General features: G+C 40.1%; 1 protein-coding gene across 12 annotated transcripts in view; it reads left to right on the plus strand.

Moving 5' to 3' along the window:
• Positions 1–22068, plus strand: part of CASK (calcium/calmodulin dependent serine protein kinase) — a 414387-nt gene that overhangs the window by 182203 nt on the left and 210116 nt on the right. For all 12 annotated transcript variants that reach the window (XM_054005578.1, XM_054005605.1, XM_054005628.1 and 9 more), the window contains exon 3: positions 17266–17371. In XM_054005578.1, coding sequence (XP_053861553.1) covers positions 17266–17371 — 106 coding nt within the window. The remainder of the gene's footprint in view (positions 1–17265; positions 17372–22068) is intronic.

Consider the following 22068-nt stretch of genomic DNA (forward strand, 5'->3'; position numbering starts at 1 on the left):
AACTGAATGAAAAAGGTTCTCGATATGGGTGGCCCAACATGGTCTAGTCATTGATGCCAAAAATCCTCAACTACTTATTGCACTTAAAACAGGCCAGAGTTTTGTTCAGCTCTATTAAGACCCACCTACAGGCAATGTCAGCTTGCCATCCATCTGTACAGTCAGTCTTGGTCTTCTCACCCTATGGTATAGAAGTTTCTCAAGGGACTACTATGCACTTATCCAGCAATCAGAAACTCTGTTCCTGCCTGGGACCTCAGTTTAGTCCTCCTGAGGCCCAGGGAGCCTCCTTTTGAACCTCTCTTAAATGCTCCCTTTACCATCTCATTCTAAAGTCAGTCTTCCTGGTGGCTCTCAGTCCTGCCAGAAGAGTGAATGAGCTTCAAGCACTTATGGCTGAACCCCCCCCCCCCCCCCCCGCTGTTCCATAGGGACATGGTAGCGCTAAGACTCACCCAAAGTGTATTCCAGAAGTGTTCTCATATTTTTATCTGGTCAAACAACCTACCTTGCATCTGAAGAAGTGAGGTTCTTACCCACGAAAGCTTATGCTCCCAATACTTCTGTTAGTCTTAAAGGTGCCACAGGATCCTTTGTTGCTTTTTACAGATTCAGACTAACACGGCTACCCCTCTGATACTTGAAACCTACCTGTCATCAGCCTGAAGCCATACTCAATACTAGCAGAAAAGGAATTGCATATACTGTACTAGTTATGTCTAGGACCCTGCTTTATTATGTTGGCAGGATCAAACCATTCAGATTGTTGCTTTTGTCTTTTCATATCTATAGCCATATGTTCTAAAGGTCAAGCCGTCTCTTCACAGATATTGAAATGGGTAACACAATGTATCTCACTATGTTACCAGTTGGCTGGTGTCCTCTCTCACTGAACATCAAGGCTCACTCCTCCAGAGGACAAGCAGCATCCTCCACCTGCTTCAAGAAGTGTGACCATACCAGAAATCTGTAAGGTGGTAACATGGAAGAACCATTACTTTGTTTTTTTCAAACACTGTGCCTTGGACTTAGTGGCTAGGTCATATGCCAAGTTCAGAAAAGCAGTACTAGAATCACTGTTTGATGCAGCTGAAGCTCCTCAGTCCCACTCTTCTGAGGCAATACTGCTTGCTGATCACCTACAGCAGGATCTATGTTGACACATACTCTGATTCTGAGGTCAGAAGGGACCACTGGTGATCCGCTAGTCCGGCCTCCCGCATAACATGTCCATAAAATTTCCACAAATTTAATTCCAGTTTGAACTACAGCCTATCTTTTTAGAAAAACATCCAATCTTCATTTTAAAATTGCTGGTGATGGAGAAATCACCACAACCCTTAGTAAATTGTTCCAGTGGCTGATTACTCTCTCTGTTAAAAACTTGAGCTTTATTTCCAGTCTGAATTTGTGTAGCTTCAACTTCCAGCCATTGGCTTTTTTGTTATACCTTTATCTGCTAGATTAAAGAGCCCATTTTGTTCTCCGTATTTTCTAATCCTTTTAATCATTCTTGTGGTTCTTCTCTGAATTTGTCAATGTCAGTTTATCTTGAATTGTGGATACCAGAACTGGACACAGTATTCCAACAGTGATTGGACCAGTGTTGAATACAGAGGTAATATAACCTCTCTACTCCTATTCAGGATTCCCCTGGTTTTATGTATCTAAGGATCACATTAGTTCTTTTGCTCACAGCATCACACTGGGAGCTCATGTTCAGCGATTGTCCACCAGAATGCCCAAGTCTTTTTCAGAGTCATTGTTTCCCAGGATAGAATCCTCTGTCCTGTAAATTTGGCCTACATTCCTTGTTTCTTTGTTTACTTTACATTTTGACACATTAAAATATACATTGTCTGCTTGAGCCCAGCTTACCAATTGATGCGTATCACTCTTTATTAGTAACTTGTCCTCTTCGTTATTTACCACTCCCCCAACTTTTATGTCATCTGCAAATTTTTATTTCTTCCATGTCATTGGTAAAAATGTTACATAGTTTAGGGACAAGAACTGATCCCTGCAGGACTGCACAAGAAACATACCTGCTTGAAGAGGATTCCTTTTTTACAATTACATTTTGACATCTGTCAGCCAGTTTTTAATCCATTTAATGTGGAAGAAGAGTGAATGGTTGGTTACCCTACAGTAATTGCTGTTTTTCAAAATGTTTTAATCAGTGTTGAGCCCATGAAACACCCTCCCTCCCCACTCTTTGGAATTCTCAATCAATACAGTTTTGAATTACAAGAGATCTGAGGGAGGGTCGCAGCTGTTCTGCCCTTTATGTCCACACTGACTACAGCACCTTGAAGAACCATGCTTACTGTGGGGTAAGTAATTGTTCGTTCTGTGAACAGTAAACACCACACACAATGGTAAACAAAACTAATAAAGAGCAAAACAAGTTGTACTTTCCACATTTAGTTTGAAACCAAACAAATTAAAGAGTGGTGGGGGGTGAAGGGAGGGGAAGGGAAGTATGTCCCTACCCAACTTCTCCCAACTCCCTCCCAGCCTCCAGGGAGGCATGAAGCATGAAAATCCTTTCAGCAGTGCCTTCATCCTCCTCCCCATCTCCAGCCATGGCTTCAGGGTTCTTCCAGTAGGCAGTTGCTTATGTCTTCTGTCATGCTCAGGGTGTGTTCTTGGAGAAGCCAGTGTCTGTCAGAGGCAGTGTGGCCTAGGCAAAAAAACACTGGACTTGAACTCAGAAGACCTGCATTCTATTCCTAGCTCTGCCAGTGGCCTGCTGAGTGATCCTGGGCGAGTCATTTGCCCCCCTCTGTGCCACCTTTTCCCCATCTACTCTTCCCCTCTGTCAAGCATCTTGAGATCTATTGATGAAAACTGATGAACGGAAATCCTTTCCACATTCCACGTCAGGAGATGTGTGTGTGCCCACTGGAGACTATAGTGCCTGCTATACTAAAGAAGCTCTTAATGGTGGGCTCAGGTAAAGCTGGCAACATTTTCTGCTTCAGATATTAATAACGAAGGTCTGACTCACTGGGCACCAACATCTTGTAAATATCCTTCCCCATCCTCTCTGCATCCTCAAATGCCTTCATATGCATCTGTAACACCACCACCCCCATTCTATATCATGAGCGGGGTGGAACCGTGAACCTTCAACATTTACTGCACAGAACTCTTCTAATTGAGCTACAAAACTAACTATATTCGCTAATGGGAGAAGAATGTTGCTATTCCAGAAGAGAGACAGGCCACTGGGTCATATGCTGTTTCCAGGGGAGAGACCCTGGCCCAGCGTGGCTCATCCTCCCTTTCCCTCAACAGAGGCAGTGACAGATGGGCCACTGTGGCAATTTGCTGGGCCTAGGGGGATTGTCAGAGTGCAGTCCAGTTCTTTCCCATCTTGTTGCTCCATCTCTCGCCCACTACAGCTACTCCTTCAAAAGCCAGGCTGTATGCTTCCAGGGTTGAGAGTGCAGTGTCGTCTGCTGCTGCTGCTGCTTTGGTGGTATGTGGACCTGGCCTAGATTAGAATGGTCTTGTTTCATTATTTTGGAATGCAGCCAAAATTTTGCTGACATCACAGATGACATGGGTAGTGGTTTTTCAAAAGTTTGTAACTCTGCTAAACCTGTATGGAATAAAGAAAAGGCAATTCTCTGCCCCCAGGGATTTCTTCCTAATAAATTTTAAAGTTCTGCCACAAACAATGGAAGTGTTAGATCTTCTCAAAAAGAAGATTGCAAGAATCTTTTTATAAAGGAAAGTGTTAGGTAACCTAAATATAGGTGCCACTAACTGTTCCCTCTAAAATAATCTTTTGCAAGAGACCACGTGAGAAATTTGAAGCAGAAAAGAAGAGGATAGGGTTAAGAGGGAGAAGGACTGATTATTTCTGTTATAAACAGATTTAATGAGTAACAACCTTAGGTTATGTCAACACTCCATAGCCCCCTATTGTAGAGAGGTCTACACTAACAGTTTTTCTGCTGGTATGGGAGTACTATCTCCCCAAATGACATTAGCTATGCTAACAGAAGCTCTATTCTGTCAGCGTAGCTCCCTCTACACTGGAGGTTCTGTCGATGTTGCTGGGCGTATGGTTTTTTTCACACCCCTAGCCAACATAGTTATGCTGGTGTAAGTTTTAAATGTAGACCTGGCCTTAGCTATGAAATCACCCACATAGTCTTGAAACCTTTCATAATCAATCATCTGCTCCGGATCTGATCTTCACTAATTTTTGTCATAATCATAGAATTTAAAGCCAGAAGGGATCACCACATCTAGTCTGACATCCTGTATATTACAGGCCACCAACACCACCCAATGCCTGCACACTAAACACAACCAATGAAATTAGATCAAACTATTACAGCCCTTAGGAGACCCGACTGTTATGTGCTGCCGGGAGAGAATAGGAGGGACTGAGGTGCACCAATGCCCAAAGTTCCTGCAAAGGTAGGGAAATCATTAAGTCAGAAATACCCAGATAATTCTGGCAAGTGATGCACATCCACACACTGCGGAGGAAGGTGAAAAAAAACCCCAAGTCATTGACAATCTGACCTGGGAGAGAATTCCTTAATGACCCCATATTTTGCTATCGGACCCTGCACATGTGAGGAAGAACAAACCAGCTATGTATCCAGGAGAGAGAATGCTTGGCGCCACGTCAGAGCACTTGTCCACCCGATCCGGTGTTCCGTCTCCAGCTATAGCCATTTCTAATCTTTCAGAGAAAGGAGACCAAAAAACACTCCCAGAATACATTGCAGGGGAGGTGAGAATCCCTTCTTGATCTTTACAGGTGGCTGGCTGATATTCTGCATGAAGCATAAACTTTAGGAATATAAAGCTGTCTTTTTGGTGGGAGAAATTAGTGTATTTAATAGTTACACGTAGAGTTCGCATACCTTTAGTGTTTTTGTTTTTAAACACAGCTCTGAGACCAATATGGGATATGCAAAATATTTTGACTATCACTGCACATTGCGAAAACATTTGTCACTTTTCCGAAAGTTTGACAAGCTACCTCCAAAATCACAGTAGTTCAAAGACCTTCAGGCAATCCTGCCTTTGAAAAATTGCCATCAGTAGAGAGAACACAAAACTTGGATCATCTTTATGATTCTTGTCGTATATTTATAAGGACCGCTGTGATCCTCAGGCATTTGACATTTCACCTTAAAAGATTTACAGAAACTTTTAGAACTTAAAGAAAAGGCAAATAAAAGTCACCAGCCAAGAAGACTATCTAGATTTGTATTTAATACAATTCAATATTCTCAGATGTAGAGTGTAACAATTTCTAGGAGAAATAGTCTTAAATCCTAATTCTAAGTGGCAACAAATCTGTTTTTTGAAAAAATTATGGAATGACTAACCATTCAGCCAGTATCAATTTTGTGGGATCTTCCTGTTGGAAGAAGCTTAGCAACCTTATACTCTTAGTGGCCCCTCATCACCTAAGAGAGACTGGTCCTCAGTACTGGCTAGAGAATTAATTTCAGACACATTACTCCACAGTGCCCCAGTTAGCAATGTACTAGAGTTTAGCAGTATCAGGAAAGGATGCAGGGAGCCATGCTACTGAGTGAAAGAGATAAATGGGTTTTATTATGTTACAAAAATCTGGGCCCAGCTGTAATGTTTTCATGAAGTTGTTTTCTTCCATTCAGCTGGAAATATTTTTTGACAGACATTCCCCCAGTAGTGTTTGTAATCCAAACATTATAGCTTTGGTATAGCATAAGAACTAGAAAGAGGTTATGGCTGGAAGGAGGAGTGTTGTTTGTTCTGTTTCATCCTCTGTTGCTTTTGTGGCTGTTCATACCTCCTCTGGTGGCGGAAGGATTGGGGTGCTGCTTTAGGATTGTAAGGTTGCCTACGATATTTCCTCTGATTCTGGCATGTATATCCCCCTGGAGTGGAGGGTTGGTCTTGAGTCTCCATGGGAGTAATGACTATCACTAAGTTGATTCCGTCAAAGAGCAAGTTCCGCTGCAGATGGGATTCCCCAGGGAAGTTCAGAGGAATAGAGCCAGGGCTCCCTGATGGATGATGACAGCAGTCACCATGGATCATGAGGCTGTTTCAACTGCATCTACTGAGGCTTGTAGGGGTGATCTTTCAATCAATCTATGCACCTCAATCAGGGCTTGAAATTGTGCTCTTACCTCCTTATGAAGCTTGTCTCTGAATTCCAAAAATTTTAAGTAAATGAAAACATTCATACTTTGAAAGTAATGCCTGACAATTGAAGTAAATACTTTTCTTCTGAGGAGGTCCAATAATGTAGCCTCTTTATCCGAAAAAACGGACCTTCAGTGCTGTTGCCTACTCCTTTCAGTGGCAACCTGAATAACTAAAGTGTTTGGGGCAGGATGTGGGAACAAAAACTCTGCTCCCCTGGCTGGGACAAAATATTTCTTTTCTGCCTTCTTGGGAGTAGGTGCACATGTTGCTGGAGTATGCCACATGAATCTGGCTGGCTCCAGAATGGCCTTATTAATGGACTTCACAACCCTAATAAACCTGCCATTCTACCTACAAAGAACAAAATCATTTAGGAAATTGCTTAGGCTGTTTGTTTCCTTGGCAGAATGGATGAAGGGAAAAGCAAGCCTTCTCAAAGGCTTTCTATGTGGATTTCAGGCTGTATTTTGCTGTGCTACCAGTTAGCAGATAGTCCTTTTCCACATGGTGAGAGCCTGCTCTACCAGAGCCAAGATAGCTTTGGTAGCATCACTTCAAAGAGTTCCACTAGTTGACATCTATTAAATGGAAACATGGGTTCGCTGCATGCTTTCACAAGACATTATGCCCTAGTGCAAGCTTCCACAAATGATGCATCCTTTGTCTCAGCGGTCCTTTGGTCATCAATACTGCAGTGGTCCTCACACCTTCTTCCTCAATGAGAAATGCTTGTTAGTCACCCACAGTGTAGTATATCAGCACTCAAAGAAGAAAGAAAGGTTGCTTACCTTCTATAATAACTAAAGTTCTTGGAGATGTGTGGTCCCTATCAATATTTTATTACACTCTGTCCTTCCCTTCTGCTTTAGGATCTTTTCCTCATGATTTGGAGTAGAGAAGGCACTGGAGAAGCAGTTGGGCTGCTCTGCTTCATTATCAACGCTCTGTGTGCCTTAGTTTTAACACTCTTATTTCTGTAAACATTGTTTGCACCAAAGAAACCAGATCTGAGTCAGGGGTCAGCTAGTTAGTGCTGGGGTTCTATAATCTCTAAGGTTATATGGTTTGGGGGGGGGGAGGTATATCTGATCATGTAATTTGAGTATCAGTGCTTACAAGGGGAGAAAGGTAAGGTTGTGCATGCAACATTAATTTGGCATTTCCTAACTTTTGAGTTTATTGCCATGTGAGATTAAGTGTCTTACTCTAGTTGATTTTTTTTTTTGTACTGACAAAATTCATTCTTTATCTGAAGTAAATTATCACACATGGCTGCTGGCTCTGTAGCAACTTAAAGCATTTTTCCAAACTAGACAGTGTTAATGTGGTTTCATTGATTTTAATAGACCTCTGTTTGTGGTGAAATTTTTAATATATGAATGTTATCACTACTCTGAATAGGAAGCTAATGGAGAGGTGGCAGTTACAAAAAGCAGTGAAATCGATCAATAGGAGAAATGTATTTGGCAGCACAACCAGTAGAGGTTCAGTCGGTTTTTTTCATTGTGAACTGCCTCTTTGAAAGATTTATAACAGGCAGTTTTAATTGTCTTCAAGTTTAAACTTGGCATGTAGATTCTTTGACATGTGGCAAATTTATTTTTGCAGAATTTCATTTAAATTAATTATTTTGGAAAATACTCCTCTTTTTCTTGCTCATGGCCATAATCTGAGTAGGGTATTGTATTTATTGAAAAATGACTTTTTGCAATATGCCATACTTTTATCCCTATGGTGTCCAAAGACAGCATGAGTGCCACATGAATGGAATTGTTTGTGGTAAAATGAAAGTTTTTGTCGATTCTAATATTCTTACTGTTTTCCTGACTTGGGTTGAAGAAAGCAGAAGACAAAATCCAGTAACAAAATAAACTGTATTTCAAGATAAAACTTTTTCTGCTAAAGAATGGTGAGCAGCTGATAACTGTGGTGATTTAAAGTCCCATCTACATTGTAATTACCTTCATGCTGGGAAACCCAGTTACAGCATGGTAGTACTCTGATATGTTAAAACATAGTGTTGGTTATGCAGCATAGACAGGGAGAGAACCATGTTATAGCACTGGACTTCAGCAAGGCTGTAGAATAGTTCAAGACTGATAGAGATGTGGCTCTGTCATGTCTACACTGCAAGTCTAAAACTCATTTTCACTGGGTAAAGGCATCCCATTATGTTATAATGACATCCTCCAACATAGTGGTGGTTAGCTTAGACAGACCCATCATTTTTTTAGCTCTTGGGGAGAGGAGATTAAGATCCTTTTTAAAACAAAAAGTCAGCTAATTATGTTTCCCTTTCAGCATTGTGGTTTTACAAAGCAGTAATTATTTTAGCGCTGAAGGTGTGAATTATTAGCTGCTCTTGGTTTACTTTTATAAAATATACCCAATCCATGTAATTCAGAATGCAGGTGCACAATGTCTCTTGTGCATAGACTTCATATCAAAGACAAAAGCAAAAGGACAATACCACAAAAAACAATTCCCCTCCCTATCTTCCCCAATCACCACCTTACATTTGGATGCCTAAGAGTGGACCTTGTGCAGTGCTCTGAAAATGCACAAAATGACATTTGTCAGACTAGCTTGAGAAGCAAATCCCAGTGAAGCAAATCCGCTTCCACCCCCTGTGATGTGGTGCTCTATTCACTGAAGGTATGGCACCCATTCCTGCAGTTGCACACTGTCCCTCTGCCTCTGTCTCTTTGTCTGAAGCCCCTCTCTTGCCCCAAGGGCTGCTGCAGCCTCCTCGTGTTTCAGCCCTCCATCTAGGTCACTATTGTGGTTCCCCCTTCCGGGGTTAGGGAAGTCTTTTGTCAGAAACAGGCTCAGGCAGTCTTCTTACTCACTGCCGTGCCGATGCCTCTTCCCCAGTGGGTGGTTGGGGAATCCGGGTACACCCTCTCTGCTGGGTTCCAGCTCAGGCACCCTGTAGTCAGCACTCTGCCCTGTACCTTGCTGCATTTCCCTGAGCCCTGTCCTAACCTTCTGACTCTCCCTTCCATCTTTGGGTCTGCCCGCTTCACCACGCCCTCCTCTGAGGGAGCAACTGCAGTCTACGCATCTCTGCAGCCTCCAAACACTCCTCCCTCTTCCCAGGGGGAGAGACTGCAGCCTTTCCCAGCAGCCTCCTCTATTGTCAACCTCCTGGTTTATATAGGCTCTGCCTGTTCCTGCACTAGTGAACTGCTTAACTAATTAAGGCTTCTGTCCCAGTCTTAATGCCCCCTCAGGTTGCCACCTAATAGGGTAATTGGCCCCTCTAGCCTACCTTAAAAATCACAAGAAAACAAAAAGTACATGAATGATTAAACAAAAATCAGTCCTTTTCAGGTCACCTAAGATTCATAGAATTTAAGTTGCTTTTGTGGGAGACATCCCTATTAAGTGGATTGCACTGTCTGTGGTGGGGAGGTATTAAATCTATCATTCTTGTTTGTCTTGCGCACATGCACCCAAAAAAAATCACCACTGCTAATGCAGAATTATAACATTCTAAGATTATTACACAGGCAAGCAACCAGCCAATGTAGACAACATTAAACACTATTTCTATAGCTGCTGTGCCAATGATGTTTGAAATCACAACCACCTCTGGTGAAATTATAGCCCTGTAATTTACTTAATTGTTCTATACAGTATAATATAACAATTTTTTGGTGGCATCATCAGCTTTGAATGACTTATGGGGAGTGCAGAGGGAGAATATTCTTCTACAAAATCTTGATGACCTAGTAAGTGGATGGTCTTGGGCGTATGTTAATTATTTAGAGAGGTGGAATAAATGTTCTGTTTTTATGCCATGAGTCTATTCTGTGTTCTCTGGACCAATAAGAAAGTTGAAAATTGGCTAGAGATAAGAGTAAATTTAATTCTCTGCTTTTTTTTAAAAAAGACACTTGCACATCAATTAAGTACCTAGTTCCAGGGTGGTGTGTCTCACACATACCATATATAGCATAACTAGATGGGTTCAGTGGTGATCTATTGTCTGAATAACAATTTCATATTATGATCTGTGTTGCCCCCCAATGGGAAATCTGTAGTTATAATGTATGTTTTTTTTTTCAGATTTACATAAACTTGATAACATGCTGTGATTAATTCTAGCAACAAATATTTTATTTTATAGAATGTATTTGTTACTGTATTGAATTTGGTAAATTTGCACGTTTACAAGTGTGATAAAAGAAATCCAAGAAACCTGTAAAACTCCTTATTCGTGCTTATTCTGTTTATAAAAATGTATTTTAAATAAAGTATGTTCAAGATTTGTATTAAGTTTTCATGAAGTATATGACTTCTACTTAAAGTCCACTTTATAAAATGGTGAACAGGTTTTCCTACTTTATTTTAAATGAATAAAATGCATTGTAGTTTTTTGGGATGTGGTAGTGCCTTCCAGTCTCTACCATCCCTTTTTAAGATGATTGCTCTAGTTCTGACATGTTTTTTTTAAAGTTTATATGAGTCATGTGGACTCTGGGTTTTTAAGAAAAACAAACGTTTCAAATTACTTTTCTTAATCTCAATTATATATTGAAAATTCAAGAACTGCTTTGATGAGAAAAAAAAGCAGAATTTTTTCTTTTGCTGAGAAGAGGGACTTGAATATATTTATTCCTCTTCTGATTTAGTTCATTCAAGTTAAAGGTAGGAAAAGAGACACAAGTGTGGGTTTTTTCCCCTTGTTAATTCTCTGTGAATAGTGAAGAGGCTAGCACTCTTAAAAATTTTCAGATGTTTTTATTCTCAGAGGGGAAATATCTACTACTTCATCTGAAATTGTCAACTTGTAGTTACATCACTGATAAATACTGTAATCTGCAACTCCGCTATCTGCCGTTGAAGTCTTCCTACCAGCTTGAACATGTTCGTTGGTCAAGTAGAAGCTTTTAAATCTGTTTTTTTGTTTTTATATTTGTAATTTCTTGATCTTTTATATGCTTCACTCTGTGTGCTGTCAGATCACCTGCTGAGTAAAACCACTTCCAGTTGTGTCGTCATCTTATTTAAACCACTTATTTTCCTGCCGTTCAATTGTTGCAGGTATAGTAAAGGAAAAAAAAATTCCTCCATATTCCACTCCCTGAAAATAAAGATCAGCACAGGCAGGGATTCTAAATGTAGTCCATGCACTAAAGTTAATGTTGCTGCCTTTGTCTTTTTAAGTCTGGAGGATTTTGAATTTTCTATTAGCAAATCATTGATTCTCATTTGGAGAAAAGTTCTTTTTTGTTCACACTCTGTTCATTTGTGTTATGTACTGCACTTTTGATGATGCCAAGCCTGTGTTCATACCTACATTTTTATTTCTGTTATTTATGGGACACAGCACTATATCCTGTATTTCCAAATGTTTGATAGTTTGCAATTAAATGAAAAGTGAAACGTACCACCCACTAGCACATAAGACTATATATCCCATAATTAACACCCCATAATTTATTCACTAAATTATGTACTTTTGTTTTCTTTCTCTTCAAAATCTTCTCTAAATTCTTCTTTTCAGTGTACAGAATAACTATTTTCAAATTGTTGAGAGAGAAAACCAGTGAAAGATGTACTTTTGTAATAGTGGTTTACCATTATCTTCCTTGGTATCAAGACTCTTGTTCCTGTCCACACAAACAGTACAAGGAGAGAGTAGGCAGCCTTATCTAGCCAGAAAGGTAAGAGTTGAGAATGTTGTCTATATATACAAATTGCAGGTTGGCCAGTTTATCATAAATAATATGCAGGGCCGGCTCCAGCTCTTCTGCCGCCCCAAGTGGCGAAGCGAGGAGGGGAAAAAAAGATTAAACTGTGATCGGCGGCACTTCGGTGGCAGCTCTACCACGCCGCTTCGTTCTTCGGCGGCAATTCGGTGGTGGGTCCTTCCCTCCGAGAGGGACTGAGGGTCTTGCCGCCAAATTGTCGCCAAAGACCCGGACGTGCCGCCGCAAGCACCTGCCTCCTTCGCTGGTGCCTGGAGCCGGCCCTGATAATATGGCTGCATTAATAAAAATGCACTTTAACTTAAATGTTGCTTTCTGTACTTTCTAAAATGTTTTCTCCATTTAGAAACCTTTGAAGTGGCAGGTTGAAGTCTGAAGAAAGCCATTGTGTTAAATACGCCCGCTTTGACTGGTGAAACTCCAAAGTTTTCGTGCTAATTTGAATTGCCAAATCTTTTGAATTTCTCCTCTTCCTCAGTCATTAAAGTTGCCATAGTCTCCCTTCTTCTGACACAGCTCCTACCATCCCAAAAAGCCCTGGCTTCTCCCAAAATTTATTTGACCTTTATTTAACTTGTTGGCTGCCACCTTCCCCAATAAATACTTTTGATAGGAGTAAGTGGAATGGTGGAAAGTTACAGGGGAAAGAGAGACTTATCTAATTTTCAAGTAATGGAATAAAAGTACTTATTTTTGAGTGGTTCGCCCATCTCTTTTTGTTCTGAGTGCATGCATTGTAAAAAGTTGACTCTAAGATTTGTTACTCTCTATTTAAAAAAAATAAATAAATAAACATGGTAGCAGCAAAAGGTTTAAGGCAATTATCTGCAATAGGCAACTCTTCCTTAAGACTGATTAATACTCCTTTAAGATTTCCTGAAGAATTCCCTATAGGTCCAGGATATTTCAGAACCAAAATATAAAATCTTATAAATAAAATGGCATTAATGTTTTTTAAAGAACTAGAACTGGTGGTAGATTAGAAGATCATCTGTGCCCAGAGACTCATTCTGATCTTACAAGTCACTCTTTTTCTAACTGTTCATGTACCTGTTTTGTTTTCTTCTTTTCTGGAAAGGAAGTCTTTAGCATGTTTATCACTACTAAGTAACTCTCAGGAGTATAATCTTCTCTGGAGTATCCTACATTTTTAAGCTCCTATGAACACTAGCAAACTTTGCTGTACTTAAATCTGATGCTGAGAGATCAGTCCTAAATGGTAATTAAAAAAAAAAAATTTCTGTAGCCACAACTCTTCCCCCTTTTCCTCCCCCACCCCCAAAAATCTCTGGCCTCATTTCTCCAAGATTAGCAGAGTCAATTTGTTCCTAAGTGTCTCTGTGGCCCATTTTAGAACCAGTGGGCCCTGGGTTATTTGTGCTGCTTGGTTTGAGTGCAGGTAGCAGCTCTAAACTTGCTGATTGTGTTAAATTATGGATAATTTACAGTGTCTCCTGTGAGAGTCTAGGTGAATAAATAAATATGCATCCCAGATGCCCTTTAAGGCAGTTAGTTATTGTCTTTTATAGAAATCAAGGACGAAGAAACATTTTTAGGAGAAATGAAAGCATGAAATTAAAAGACTGGCTGTAGCAGAGTCAGGAATAAAAGAAAAAAGCATGGGAGTCAGGAGTAATTTGGTGTATGCAAAGAAATAACTAATTCCCAAAGCAATAATCAGTTGCTTCCTCTCTCAAATAACAATCCTCCAAACTGAATACAATACAATTAGGGTTCCTTCTTTACCTTTCTGACCAAAAGCAACTTGAGAGGCTGTATTTCCTCCTCCTGATACTGCCAACTGCCTTACCCCAAGCAATGTGCTGGGCTCAGCATGCATGTCAGGACTGTTCTAGCCATGTGCATTCTAAGGTATGGTGTGCCAGTACAGCTCCTAGCCCAGTCATTCCTCCTTCTCTTCTCTGGCCTGGCTATCACCAGCTGGCTGCTTCTCAGGCATACAGGTTAGGCAGACCTTTGGGGTGCTGGGGGTACTTTTGCTTTCTGGAGAGTCCTGATGGGCTCCTGGCTCAGAATTGTCAACCATTTTATTTTGTGTCACTTTTCTCAGTTGCTGTTTCTGGGCTGATGTCTGTGCGACCTGATTTTCATAGGACCCAAAATAGCAGGGTGGGGCTCCATTTATTAGAGTAAGCACAGTTTTACAATTTAGTCTTGCACATCAATTAAGTACCTAGTTCCAGGGTAGTGTGTCTCACACATACCATATATAGCATAATTAGATGGTGCCTTTTTTGAGGTTCTAGAATCTAAATATACATATTTGTAAAATACTAGGAATGTGTCTGTCATGGATCACAGTGTGTGCTATTTCTTGTACCTTTCTGCAGTCTCTCATGAGTGACCCTTTGCAGGGACAGGCTCTGGGCCTCCAATGCACTTAAGGAGTCCCATGACTTTGCTACTCTTAAACTGGATCCGTAGGTTTCAGCGCCCCGATTTCTCACCATGGCTCATTTAGGAAGACCAAATTGGTTTGGCTTCTTTCAGTAACCTTCTCTCTTAGGAGCTTTATGACCAGAAAATATATGCAGTGATACAGTTCAGCATTTTCAAAACAAAGTGTTATTAATTAACAGGAACACAGTAGTCAGAGAAATGGGTTAAAGTAACAAAAAAAGGCCTACACACAAATCTTACTTAAATTGAGTTCTTCCCTTGCAAATTTTGGGTAAGTTCCACTTGGCCTAGGCACCCCTACTCCTAGGCTGAGACAGCCAGCCAGCCCCTGCAGCATTCTGTTACTCTGTCACACTCACTTGCAGCTGTTGCTGCCTGCTCACCCCCCTTCCTCTGTAGGGACTGTATAGGATTGCATGTAATAGGAAAGTCACTTAAGGATACTGGGCATTAATGACTTACGTGAAAAAAATCACGTTTGCCCCTAATCCAAAATTCATTTATTTTCAACTAAAACATGCTATTAAAACTCAGGTGAATGTTCACAGAATCCTGACTAGCATACAATATACAGCTTCATTAAAGTTGACTTGAAAAATATGTGTGTGTTTGTTTGCAGAGACAGTGAGTGCATCCTTAACTGGAGGTGGGTCCCTATCTAGGTTTTTATACTACAGTTACCACCATGGTATTAGAGCATCTGTATGTATGTCTGTCAATTTTTCAGAGTAGCGTGCAGTTTCTGGATATTGCTGGATTAAATATCTTTGACTGACCCCAAGAAATTGTGGGTAAGAGTCTGTGCTGTGCCTTTGGGAGGTGAAGCACAAATTTGCCTCCCAGAGGGAAGAGGTGCTTCCCAGTCCTGGGCTGCTCCAGGGGCTAAATTACTGCAGTTACTCCGGGCTGCCCTACTGGCTGTAGCACTGCTCAGCATCTCTGCAGTGCTGGGCGCTGCCCCTGACATTCTCCGCCTGTTTCCAGCCCCGTCCCAACACACCCCTCCCATCCGGGCTTGTTAGGGGGTCCTCAGGTCCTCATCCTGTGCCTGCTGTTTTCTTCTGTTCCTGCTCGGGGTGAATTCTTCCTTAGTGATAGCTGAATTCTTAGAGCCCTTTAAGTGGCACTAGCCGTTTTACCTGTCTTAAATGGACCAGAGTGGAGCTGAGGATCTCATCCACACTCTTGTGTTGTTTTTAAAATGGAGCTGTTCTTCCAGAGGATATAGTAATGATTACAAACTTAATTTGGTTTTCTCCCAGTAGAAGTGTTTATGTATTGTTTAAGCTTCCAAGTGCTCTTATTTGTTCTGAAGGTTATTTGAGTAAATAATAAAGGAAATATTATTGATTGTACATAGCTTTTGTGTTCCAAGGTACATTTCCGAAACCTATCAAAATGAGGCACTATGTACTCAATGATCGTAACTGGGAATTTAAATTAAAAGTAATTGCCGTGTCCAAAACTGTGTTCTTACAGTGCTGATCATTAAAAGTCAGCACTTGCCAATGCATCATTCATCAAAGCATCTTTTGAGTATATCTGTGCTAATAGTGGGGGAATGATTGGAGAGACTGATTTTGAATGGCCTCTGCTGTACTACTTTGATTACATAAGTACCCACTGTAATTCCATTTTACTGCAGGAATAGTCAGTCTGTTTGTTTTGACGACAGAACATCCACCTGTGGAGAATAATACATAAGATAAATATGCAAAGTTGGACCATCGTGGATGCCTGTAGCCTGAGTTGCCCCAGTTTGGAATAAAAACAACAATGTAGTAAAGCTGCACAAACTAAAACAAAAAAACGTTGTTTATAAGACGACAATTTGAGGGTTAACTAAGACTCCTCATAAATCTAAACATGATCTTATCATTACAGCAATACAACAAATAATATGCAAAGAAAAATAATAGCATCAAACGTACAGATTTCTTCAGTACCAAAAAGTACATAGGCCACAAATCCTAAGCATTTAAAACATGCACCACTGATTTGGCATTTATGTCACCACACACTGTCCTGAGCTGAAAAAGCAGCAAACACCCAGTTCTTTGAATAGGCTGGTACCTTTCTCCTTGTGGTTATCTTCTTGCTGCAATTAGTAAAAGCAGGCCTGTGAGCGTGAGCATCAGCCCTCAGGGGAGAAATCTCTTTCCCCCCTCAGGTATGGCTCTGTCTCAACTAATTGAAGTTTGATGCCTTTTTTTTCTTATAAACTTGGGAGTGGAGTTGGCCACCACCCTTGGAAATGTCCTACTGAGCATGCTCCAAGGATTTGACTACCTACGCCCCCCCACACTCCCACCTAGGGTGGTCAGATGTCCAGATTTTATAGGGACAGTCCCGATATTTGGGGCTTTGTCTTATATAGGTGCCTCTTACCCCCATCGCCGTCCTGATTTTTCACACTTGCTGTCTGGCCACCCTACCCCCCTCTAGCCCAGACTGGCTGGAGTCAGTGGACAGCTGTTGTATTCTTCTGGCAATAAACCTGACTACTACCATTTAAAGGAAGAGTGACAGAAGTGTGGATTACACATGCGTAGCTGGGTATTACAAAACTAATGAACCTTAGTATGTAGTAGAGTAAATCAATTTTTCAAAATATGGTGTATAGTTTTTTAAATAATCAGCTAATTCTATACTTTAGAAAAAGAAATAACAGCTGCTGTTGTACTTTCCCATTAACAGATCCGATTTTGTGCCTTTACTAATGTTTCAGAAAAATTGTTACCTCTTTCCAGAAAAACAGTCTCTCGGAAAAGAGAAAGTGACTCATTGCTCTCTTGCCAATTTTGGTTACAAAGGCTAAAGACTATTTTGGAAATAATGTCAGATGTCAACCTTCCCAAAGAATGTCCTTTTTAATTTACTAATTGATCTTTAACTTCTTAGTATTGTTTGTGATCAAGGCAACTAATATAACACTTTTCATTATCTTCCACAGATCTGAAGAGGGAAGCCAGTATCTGTCACATGCTGAAGCATCCCCATATTGTTGAATTATTGGAGACATACAGTTCAGATGGAATGCTTTATATGGTTTTCGAATTGTAAGTTTCCTCCTTGGTTTTTATCATGGTTATTTGAGTAATGACTAGAGCTGGGCAACATTTTTCAGGTGAATAGTTTCTTTGCCAAAATTGCAGTTACAGGGCAACCAGAATTATTTGTGAATTCATGTAGAATTCAGTAAATAGTTTTGGCTAAAAAAAAAAGGGAGGGGGGAATTTTTTTAAAGTCAAAACATCTTTTCAACATTTTCAAAACAAAATGTTTCAGCTTTTCATTTTGAAACATTTTTAGAAATTTAGCTGGATTTATTTCAAAAATAAATAAAAGGTAAAACAACTGGAAATGAAACGAATCAACAAAAAGAAAAAAATTGTTCAGGTGAAACAAAACCATTTTAAAAATTTGTTTGGTTTGGCCTGCAAACTGAAAAATGTATTACTTGCTCAGCTCTAGTAATGACATATGTTAAGCATAAAACATTATATTCTAAATCATTCCGATTTTTAATTTTGGTTGTAGATTTAAATTGAGATTTCTCAATTCTTAGTGAGTACATTTAAAGTGCTTCAGTTTTTGGTGACACTTTCTTTTAAAAGCAGTATGTTTTAAGTATAAAAGTTAATTTAGTTTGCAATGCTTCCTTAAGAGGTATGCAACAAAATTATTCTGTTGAATGATCATCCAAAAATTGATCTAAATTCACTTTACAGCAGGCTGTTTCTAAATTATTTTTTAAAATTGTACCTGAAAAAAAGGAATTGGACAACATTTTTCAAACCTAGATATCTAAGGCTTGTCTCTTCAATATATAGATAGCACCTGCATAAAAGTGGCCTAATTTTCTAAGACATCGAGTACCTGTCGCTCCCATTGATTTCACAAGTAGATCAGCTTTCCCAGCACCTTCGAAAAATTAGACCACGTGTTTAGGTATCAGAGTATGAATTTAGGAGTTTGATTTTAGGCACTCCAGTTTAAAAATATGGGCCATTTCTTATCAAAATAATGGCTATAGTCCATATCAATGGACCACAGCAAATTTTAACATTTTTTTCAGAGGCTTTGAATTAGTTGTGCTCAAACACTTTCAGGACTTCACACTTCTATCAACAGAATTCAGAGCAAAACAGACATGTACAGTAACTCCTTACTGAAAGTCATCCCGGTTAATGTTGTTTCATTGTTCCATCGCTAATCTATTAGAGAACATGCTCGTTTAAAGTTGCGCAATGTTTGCTTATAATGTCTTTTGGCCGCCACCTGCTAGTGGGTGGGGACTTGGGACCAGGGCGGGCCCCGCAGATCAGCAACTCCCCCCTCCCTTCCTGTGCCCGCCTGCAGCAATTGGTTGTTTCCCTCTCGGGGGGGATGGGGGACGGGGGAGGAGTGAGGATGCAGCGTGCTTGGGGTGAGGGGGCTGGATTGGGGGCAGAGCTGGGGGTTGAATACCCCCCATCCCCGGCACTTTGGAAAGTCTGTACCTCTGCAGCTGTGCATGCACCGTCCAGAGGAGGGAGTGGTGCGTGTCAGTGGGATAGTGTGTTTTCCTCATCACGTTCAGTTTCCGCAGGGAAGTGTTTGCAGCCACTGCCATGCTGTGTCTCCTCTCTCCCTTGGTGCTGCATTGTAGGGTGTGAGGCTACATTAACAACATGTTAACCCTTGCGGGCTCAGCCGAGTGTTAGTTCATCATTTAGCAGCAAGGCATTCCCTGGGAAATATCCCACCTGACATCGACACGGTTGCTTTAGGAGAAGCTCATGAGCAGTGCCCCAGACAATCCTCTGATTAGAACTTGTTTATATACATATACAGTATAAGTTTTAATGTCTTTTGTCTGGCAAAGAAAATTTCCCTGCAACCTAAACCCCCCTAGTACATTAATTCTTATGGGGAAATTGAATTCGCTTAACATTGTTTCGCTTAAAGTCGCATTTTTCAAGAACATAACTACATTAAGTGAGGAGTTACTGTACAAAAAATGGGAGTACTTGTGGCACCTTAGAGACTAACGAATTTATTTGAGCATAAGCTTTCGTGGGCTACAGCCCACTTCTTCGGATGTAGCCCACAAAAGCTTATACTCAAATAAATTTGTTAGTCTCTAAGGTGCCACAAGTACTCCTGTTCTTTTTGCGGATACAGACTAACACGGCTGCTACTCTGAAACCTGTACAAAAAATGTAGCTTTACATTTCTTTGTATTCTCAATGTAGAGCTAAATGGGCAGAGAAGATTGGTCTTAGCCTCCAACTTTCAAGTGATCACAGGAAAGAAGACACATATGTTGGGCATGATATTAGCATCACACAAATTTCACCATTATTAAAATAATTGTTTTTTGTGGTTTGTCATCACATATTAGATTATTAATTTAAATGTGTAATGTCACAAATGTAGATAAAATCCCAAAAAGCAAAGAAATGAAGCAGAAACTGTAATGTGTACTTACCTAAAATGAATTCCTGCAAACTTTTAGTAACTGTTTGAGACTCTCCTTTTTCTGCCCTCTTTTGATATTTTTTGTTTTTGTTTTGTTTTTAAATGTGAGGGAAAGTTTTGCTAACACAATGAAGGTAAGTTTGTAAAATGCTGTTACCTAATGTTGGGAAACACTTTTTCAAAGTGGGAAAGTTCAGGATCAGATGAAGATGACAAAAATTACACTTCATTCATTAATGTGTGTCTACCTCCACCTACTGGTTAGAAGAGATGTTACTCAGGAGTCTGGCGTGGTATAGGAGTACTCAGTTTTTAAATATACAAATACATGTCTGTTAAGTACAAATATTATATGGGGGTCTTGGATACAAAATAAAACATGGAAGTATTTCTTTAAATCCCCCATAATAGGGGTGGCAATACTATTCAGTGCTAGGTGTGAGGTTCCTAGCAGAGTGCACCTGGGAACAAGCGTCACCCCAATTAGGAATCTGTTTATTGGCTGGGGTCTGCATTTTGTGTAATGGGAGGGCAGGAGGGATGACAAAAGAGGAAATAAATATATGGAAACCACCTTTTGACTGTAGTGTGAGGCATTGTTCATGACTCTAAAGCTATACATTTTCAAATCATTTGTGAACTATTCTTTGTTTTTATGTTACTGGTTTTAAAAAAGAAATAAAAGTTTACTGAGGCAGTTTAGATACTTCTGTTAAATTGTAAAACCATTTCACCTCATATGAAAATATGTATTTGGTTCTTTTAGTTTGAAGATAATCAGTTTGCCTTTCTGACTTATGGGAGAGCTAAGAAATAAAATTTTTCAGCAGTTTACAATCTTCTTGTTCAACAGTAACTTTTTTAAAATGACTGAACCCCCCCATCTCATTTGTGTTATGACTAGTTCTCATGAGTTAAGTCTGATAGCTAATTTGAAGGGGGAGATTCAGTTACAAATGGTAGAAAAATCACCCCCTGAAGAATGCTAAACTGAGCATCTTCTACAAGTTTATCAAAGCTTGTAGTTTGTGTCCTCTTTTCCAAATGGTAGTGTCCCTTCCTAGTCTGACCAAGGACCTGGTGAGGACAGGAGTTATGGTTTTCAGGCTTTTGGGATGATATTCAAGAGGGGAGAACCACACACACAGAGAGTAAAATAATGCCTTTGCTTGCTCTCTGTCTTCTCTAAATCCTTCCAGGTTCACCTCTTCTCCCCACCCTGCATACCTAGAACAATGGGGGTTTCATTTTCTCTCTCGCCACTCCCCTGCACACACATGCCATGCATGTACATATGCTCTTGCCATCTGCTGCTTTTCTTTGTCTCCCTGCATTCTATTGATCCATGTTTATGGTTTAGGCGCTACTGGCCTACCCTGCTTACAATAGATCAAGCCACATAATTTCAATATGTGTTGACACCCCCACCAATATCTAGAATTGGACTTCACATATGTGTTAATGGAATCACCTCTACGTATGGTAGGGTTATTACTGAACACGAGAATCAGATGGTAGGAGGACAGTAAAGATGGGGCCTAAGAAATCATTGCCTGATATTTTGGTTTTTTTAAGGCCATGTCTGTTAAATTATGGTATGTTGACTGCAAAATATTTTTTCTTTCTAAGCAATAAATTACATGCAGTACTGATTGTGGTGCTTTATTTATTCTGTAAAAGTCCCAAAGCATGGGCCAAGGGACTTAATTACACTATTATAAAATGATTATGTACACCTCAGGGACACTCATTGTGGTAATTAATAAGGATTTAAAAATTTGGAAATGGAAACAAGGGTTTACATCTATTTTTACCATTCCAGTAGCTCAGAATTATGGTACAAACACTCTTAATTGGCTTTTTAATTGCATAATCTTATTACTATTTAATATTAATATACAAAAATCTTCACTGTGAAATAGTTAGGTTTGCTACACACATAACATAGCTGACTCAAATCCAGAATGGAAGGAAATGAAAAGGGAAGTCACCAAAAAGTAGATACCCTGTCGTTCATCCACAGACATTCCTTACTGTCACCACAACTACTGTACACTGCATGTGCTGTAACTGTAACTCTGCCCTTCCCTCTAGCTTCCCTTTTCCATATACTCTTTACTAAAGTACCCACTCCTAACACTATTTTTCGTGGATGTTTAGGATGTAATGTGTTGTGCTGGGGAAGGGGGTGGAGGGATAGTTTGATAAAAGTGGGTAATGGAAGGCTGGCATCCATAGCAAGTTAAGATTGTGGTGTGTGGTATGCGGTATATGGTAGTTGTGGTAATGGTAA

Source organism: Malaclemys terrapin, chromosome 1 (genome assembly GCF_027887155.1).
Source record: "Malaclemys terrapin pileata isolate rMalTer1 chromosome 1, rMalTer1.hap1, whole genome shotgun sequence".
NCBI classification, from domain to species: domain Eukaryota; kingdom Metazoa; phylum Chordata; order Testudines; family Emydidae; genus Malaclemys; species Malaclemys terrapin.